At 40.0% G+C, this 7500-nt stretch overlaps 1 protein-coding gene across 1 annotated transcript in view; it reads right to left on the minus strand.

The window, feature by feature from the left end:
* LOC137971248 (gamma-aminobutyric acid receptor subunit alpha-6-like) overlaps positions 1-7500 on the minus strand; it is a 40534-nt gene that overhangs the window by 27443 nt on the left and 5591 nt on the right. Inside the window, exons 2-5 of the mRNA XM_068818036.1 lie at positions 7157-7238; positions 6230-6312; positions 2695-2762; positions 1499-1719 (exon numbers count right to left, since the gene is read on the minus strand). Coding sequence (XP_068674137.1) covers positions 1499-1719; positions 2695-2762; positions 6230-6312; positions 7157-7238 — 454 coding nt within the window. The remainder of the gene's footprint in view (positions 1-1498; positions 1720-2694; positions 2763-6229; positions 6313-7156; positions 7239-7500) is intronic.

A 7500-nucleotide genomic window follows, 5' to 3' on the forward strand; every position in this document is an offset into this window, starting at 1 on the left:
CACCAGTGATTTTCAACCTGTTCTTTACCCAGGTGTTACTTCACGCTACTAAAGACCTGGAATTTGGTATTTACACCAGATACCGCTTGGACGGTTCACTGTTTGATCTGAGACGCCTCTCAGCGAGAACGAAGACACTGGAGAGACTCCTAATTGAGGCGCTGTTCGCTGATGATTTTGCCTTGATGGCCCATAAGGAAAACCATCTGCAAGTAATCACTGACAAGTTCTCGGAAGCTGCAAAGTTGTTGGGCCTGACAATCAGTCTCAGTAAGACCGAGGTTCTCCTTCAGCCTGCCCCTGCAAGCTCTCCTCAGCAACCTTCTATCACTATCGACGACACACAACTGAAGAACGTCGAGTCGTTTAGATACCTGGGCAGCATCATCTCCAATGATGGCCCTTTGGATAAAGAAATCACAACCAGGATACAGAAAGCAAACCAGGCACTTGGCAGACTCCGTACCAAGGTCCTACAGCACAAAGGCCTTCGCCTTGCAACTAAGCTCAAAGTGTACAACGCTGTAATTATCTCATCACTGCTCTACGGCTGTGAAACATGGACTCTGTACCGCAGACATGTTAAACAGCTGGAACAGTTCCACACACGATCATTACGATCAATTATGCGGATACGGTGGCAGGATCGGGTCACAAATCAAGAAGTCCTTGACAGAGCCAGTTCTACCAGCATTGAAGCTAAAATCCTTCAGGCACAACTACGCTGGACTGGCCACGTGATCCGGATGGATGAAACTCGGATCCCACGCCAGCTCTTCTATGCTAAGTTGGTGTCGGGCCACCGTAAACAGGGCCGCCCAAAGAAGAGGTACAAGGACAATTTGAAAACCAACCTCAAATGGGCAGGTGTTCATCCCAAGGAACTGGAAACATCTGCAGCGGACAGATTGGGCTGGCGAGTGACAATAAGAAGTGCTGCTAACAACTTTAAAAAAGACCGCCGACAACGCCTTGCAGCAGCCCGTGAGCGTCGACACCGAGCTGCGTCATCGGCCCCACCAACAGAAGGGATTCCATGCGAAATCTTCAATCGACTCTGTGCCTCCGTATTTGGACTACACAGTCACATGCGTTCACACCGCTGACATTATTTTACCTTCTATTTTTTTGCAGTTTAGTACATGTACATTGTTTTAGAGCGCAACGTAAAGTCTTCCTCGTTTATCGAGAGACAACCAATAATAATCAGTCTATATCAAAATGCCATTTACACAGCTGGAAAATCATTCTCAGTTGTTATGTGGCCGTGATTTTGCAAATGAAAGACTCTTGCTCTGCCAATTTGACGTTTAGAGCTCATAATTAACAAAATTAAACAAAATTACTTAAAATAGCGTGACCTAGCCCCTTTAATCCAGCTTTTTCAGTTTTACAACACGAGAAGGCCTAGATTTTGAAATGTCTTCTTGCTCGTTAATGAAAGTTTCTTCTTTGATTGCTTCGTTGGTTTCCAGTCAACGAAAATAGACATACTCACTTTCTCGAATAATAAACGTCACCGCTTGGCTTGAGTCTCAGCACCGAATGCAAGGCTTTATCTTCCATATCCATATCTGTTTCTCGTGAATTGAAGCAATAAGTGTCAGGTCTCCACACAAGTCCAATATCTTGTTTCGTCAAGGCGACTGTGGAATTAAGAACGTTTGCAAGGCGAGGATCCTTCCATTCTTGACGAAAATACAGGAAAGTTGTTATTTCCTAACAAGAATAAGACTGTTTAATTTAAAGATACTTTTCCCATCGATCACTAACGCATGACATACTGCTTCAAGTCAGCGTTCGAGATGAAAGAGCTTATGATTGCTTATCCGCGTTTTTAAGTTTCCTTGGAGCTGCAATTTTTTGTTTGGTCGACGTCATTCGGCTGCTCGCTTTGTTTAAATTTTGTGAGGTAGAATGGGGCAACCATGCGAAGCTTGAAAGACGGAATAGTGCCTCCTTCAACGCGGAAATTCTAAGACAAAAGATGATTAAGAAAATGCTCAACTACTGTAAAAAAAAAAGTTGCGTTATAGGCGAAAATTTTGAAAGTGAAGACCCGATGTTATCTTAATAATCAAGAAGAAACAAGGGGCATACAATTAGTTTACTATGTCAGGAGGATTATGCGGATCGAGCGGATCGATCCGCATCCCACTGACTCCCTAGACATTAAACCCTAACCCTTACATCAATAGGCAAAATCATGCAAAATTCTGGTATCTAAACAGGAGCAGGACCAATTGCAGTTGCTGCCCCCAAACTCTGGAACTCTCTTCCAGTTAGCCTCCGCTAGTTAGACAACCCTAACGAGTTTGGGCGCCATTTAAAGTCATACATTTTAAAGCAAGCTTTTTGTTCTTAGACAATTTGCGATAATTTTAAATTCTTATTGTAAACAGGTAAAGTCACTTTATTTAACGTCGGTAGTTCCTTCAGCTGCTAGGCTGGAATCAAAAACTTAAGCGTAGATGTCAAATTTCAGTTTTAACTTTTCACTATTTTTCTATATTTACATTAATTAAGCTTATTTTTGAATATAGAAATATTTAATGTACTTGTAATGCGGAATAGATTATATTTTAGATGTTTTTTGCCCACTTTAAATAACAAATTATAGTTTTAAAAATACCTTAGTACAATATTTAAAGTTCCCCAATGTTCTTGTTTAAGTTTGTGAATGGATTATCTTACCATATCCACTTCCTCTATCTTTCCAAATGATTCCACGTAAGCATCCACCATGATCAATGTTGCATTTTCTTCGGAAAAACAAACATAGAAGCTTTAAGGCAAGTCCTCGACCGTAACAACAACAGCAACAACAAAATTACAACTGAAAGGTTTGAAAAGAGGATCTGGTCAAGTATTCCTGGAGACTACAGTTTACTCATGGAACCATAATGAGCTGGACAATGAATGAACTTGACTTTCAGTTTAAATAAAACTCAGTTTTTGTTTATGAATTAGGAATGGTATGGCAACCACGCAGGTCCACTTGATCCTAAGGAACTATGCAATAAATATCTGGAGGGAAGGAAGGTTCTGAAATGAGCAAAATAGGCCTTTTACGTGGGGCCTCCACAGTACTAAATGTAAAATAACTTGTAATCACTCCCCCTTTTAAAATAAGAGCACTACCAAACCCTCGCCCCTCCCTTTTTCCCGTCCGATCTTTTGAGAGGAACTTTATAGCTCACTAAACTGTAAATTACCTTTGCATATTTATTTATTTAAGAGATATCTTTGTCAGAGATGAGCATTACTTCAAAGCTCTCTCAATGTTTAATTCACAAACTGACAAATCATGTTTGCGTGATCAACTTGCATGCAAAGACTTTATTGGGAAAGCCGAGGAAATCGTTCACAGCTTTTATTATTAGACCTCAAATTGTCATGTTTAAAAATGTTTGTTTTACTTGTTTGTGATTTATGTCAAACTACATATAAGTTGTGTCATGTTTGTTCTCGAAATTTTTAAAGAAAAGGTTTAATAACACAAGCTTTTTATTTTGCAGATACGGCATCATTTCGAAGCTTTTATCACTATATAAAATTAGCCAGGCCTAAAAGAGGAGTTCCCATGTTATTTATTCTTACAAAAAGTTAACCTGGCTTGAGCTCGCAATTCAATCGAAAATCAGTACTGGTCAGCGGTCAACTTTAAAAAAAACCAGCTGACCTCGATGAGCTTCAAAATTGAGCCCGCGATATGATCACGTGATACTGGTCAGCGGGTACCTTGGTTTGAAGAGTGTCAATTAACCATAACCAAAGATGTTGTCGCCAAAAACGCATTACACCACTGAGTTTTACATCAGCATAAAGTAAAAAAAAAATAAAGTGGTGCATTTCTATAACGCCCTTATCACAACGTCTCAAAGGCGCTTTACAATGATCAATTTACCCCCAGCGGACTGGAAGCATATACAGGCGCAAATTGCAACCGCTTCTAAGTAGTCCATGCATGCTGGTACGCATACATGGACGTACGGTGGTACGGTGACCAAAACCAAATTTTCTCGCACAGATGGGTACCAATGGTGCTCCGCGCGCGCCCCCTTCTGCGCTCGGAGCTCAGCTATTATAGGTTCTAGATGTGCCATGTACTGTTCTTGACATTCTTACAAGTCATTAAATAACAAAGACGTTGAGATGAGATAAATTATGTATTACTACCTTGCATATGGCGGTTGCGCCCGCAGTACACGCGGCAGTCAAAACTTGACTGTCCTCCGTAAGTGGTACGTTTCATGTGGGCCTAAATGACGTAGTTTGTTCAGCTGCAAGGAATGCCACTCGAAACGAACCGATCATGGGTATTTTTTTCTTATTTTTTCCCAAGTTGAACAAATATAAAGGCAATATTAAAATTGTTTTTGACCTATTCTAATACTTAGCTAGAGAATGCTGGGTTAAGTTCGACGAAGAACGAGATATTTAGTGTATAATGTCACAGCTAAAATCTTGTCGGGCGAAAACAAGCCAGGGAGTTGCAGGACGCGGGTGACTCGGTTTTGGCGCCAAACATAAAGCTTAAAACCCAAAATGTTTCAAATTTTTAATTTGTTACTACTGTATCTGTTGTAGATTTTCGTTTTTTTAAATCCTTTGTGGGTTATCGATGTGGTGTCTAGTGAGAAACGTTCGCCGCTTTAAATGCCTTTCCTGTGAACGCTCACACTCTTGTAGCGGTAATTTGTATAAACATTACTGAACTTTCACCGATCACCCTCCAAACCAAAACCGTCGCTAAACAGTGCAAGGAGGCCACCGATTTGTTTCTGGACGAGGACTTAAGCCCCTACTACCGGAAAGCCAGATTTCGAGAACTTTTCAAAGGAAGGTTCACCAGTGAAGAACTCGTGGAACTCGCCCTTCCGCAGATGGCACAAAACAAACTCCTTCGAAGCCGAGTCCTGTCGGCGAAGTCTTCCTCCACCGAAGAAGTCCGTAACTATCTCATTCCACCTTGAATAAAATCTTAAATCCGCTCTATTGATCCAATCCATATTATTGCAAATATTCAAGGTAAGCTGTTGTAATATAATATAAAATCCATGTATATAAATTAGTGAAAGAGAAGATCGATACACCTGAATGTTGATATCGAAGATCAACTGCAATTTTTCTAACCAATCAGAGAGCACACAATTGCTGTGACGTCAGGTCAATTCAAATTTCAGAGGCCCCGACCGCGTGCAAGGTAAAACTTCAACATAAGCTGTAACCCCGTCTATGTTTTAAAAAAATGACCTCTAGACCCCACCCTAAACCATGATTTAACTCCCCAACCCCCCCCCCCCCCCATAGCTTGTCCCCATGAGATTTAGAACCCCTCCTCCAGATAATTATTGGTCGCAAAATAAGGTGAAACACTTAGTTTTGTGTATAGAAAGTACCAAACGATCTTACTAAAGTTTTACGATGTTTAGGTACGGTCATGATCCAGAAAAATTAATGAAAGCTAACCATTTTGATTCTGCAATTAGACCTAATCACTAGAGAGCAGAGTGCCTAACCCAGCAGTTATCCTCTGCCTAAACAGAGTGTTGTTTCTCTGCCAAAGCGGGTCAACACTGAGGTTGTCAGGTATTGCCACGTAACGTCACCAAATGTTACACCTGTATATATGTCACGAAGTATCTCACCTTATTTTGGAGTATCCATCTAGTAGCTATGATCCTCGCAGTTATGGACGCAATTTTAGCAAGTGCGTAGAGAAGCTTGAAAAATTCAGGACTTCAACGGGGTTTGAACCCGTGACCTCGCGATACCTACCCAATGTCAGTGGCTTCATATAGCTCAGTTGGTTAGAGCGCCGCACCGGTATCGCGAAGTCACGGGTTCAAACGCCTTTGAATCCTGAATTTTTCTGGCTTCTGTACGTAATTGCTAAAATTGCGTCCATAACTGCGAAGGTCATAGCTTTACTTGATTTCATATCCGCAGTCCAGTATATGACTCATTTCAAATATCATTTTGTTCAGTATCAATCCATTCTGGTCATAACCGATAATTATTGCACAGTCCATAACTCGGTTAAGCTAAATAAATCCTGGGCCTGGGGATTCAGTGGGCATTTCTATTTCAGTTTATTAACCGAACACTTAATATTTTCCCACAACTTGCTTTTTTTTTAACATAATTTGCCAGTTTTCAGATATTTTTCACTGTTTCAAGCCAAAAATCATAGCGTGTCAGAGTTAATGGGTGGCTGAGCTCGCACCTCCGTGATCAGGACGTATTCCCCTGTCGTAATTGGTTGTTTCCAAATGCTTCTTGAGAACTTGAATAGCAGAGAGATTAACACTAGAAAAAAAAACATTCAATAAAATCATTCCTTTCATCTCAAATATCATTGGCGCTATTGTGATTTACTTGTTTGAATATGAGATTCTAGCATGGCAGACCATAATATGGAGCGTAAGGACAAATGACAAAGCACACTTTCGACATTTCGTAACAATTACACAACGCAATATCCCATCTTGATATTACAAGCCTACCGCTGTAAAAAGAAAGAAAACAGTCAGGATTAAGGACGGAGCCTACTAATTCAAAGGTATTTTTGCCCCGATTTATGATTATGTAGGAAAGCTAGATCTTAACAAGTGTGATTGAAATCCAAAAATGAAAATTTGGGATAAACACGCATTTTCGAAGATAATTCATGAACAATATTTGTAAAAAGCTCTAAAATGCAAAGCAATGTATGGCGTTCTTTCTCAAATTGAAGCTCAATTATCTATAAAGAATGCATGGTTACCCCGAATTTTCTTTTTGGATGCCAAGGGTACTTACGAAGATCTACTTTCTCTGCAAAGTTTTAAACCGCTCAAAAATATCCCTGCATTAGTAAGCATCACCGATAGGAAACCCGAGTATCTCGAGATGTGCAGAACATAACAATAGTAGGCACCGTCCTTAAAGGCCAACCTTCAACCGACAGGCGCGCGCATTGAATGAAAATGTGGCACTTTAAAATTTTTAACCAATCGCTAAACGAAGTTTTCCAAAACCAGTACACTGGCGAAATTTCTTTTGACACTCGTTTTGAGAAGGATCTCGAGTTGAACATGAAATTTGAATTTGAGTTGCCAACAAGTAAGATTTATCATAAATCATGCTAAACTCTGCGAAGATGCCACGATACCTTGCAGCAGCAACCAATGTTGGGAAGAAAATGGCTGTGATCCAGGCCATCTCAATTACAAAAATTCTACTGGACTTTCGACCTAAGCAATTAACAGACCATTAGAAAATTAAATTAACTGTCATGAATCATCATTAGTGGCACAAAATCACCTGGCTTTTAAGGCGTATGTTAGAGGTCCCCGAATTGCGAAGGAGTTACAAAGGAGAAAAAAAAAGAAAGTAACTTGAAAGCTGAATACTTAAATATAAAAAGATATAATTATATAATTAAATAATGAAAACCATGACAATGACGGTCCATTAATTTATTTAAACAGGTTATGGTTATCACACTTATTTGGT

The sequence above is a fragment of the Montipora foliosa genome, chromosome 9 (assembly GCF_036669935.1).
Source record: "Montipora foliosa isolate CH-2021 chromosome 9, ASM3666993v2, whole genome shotgun sequence".
Classification (NCBI taxonomy): Eukaryota; Metazoa; Cnidaria; class Anthozoa; order Scleractinia; family Acroporidae; genus Montipora; species Montipora foliosa.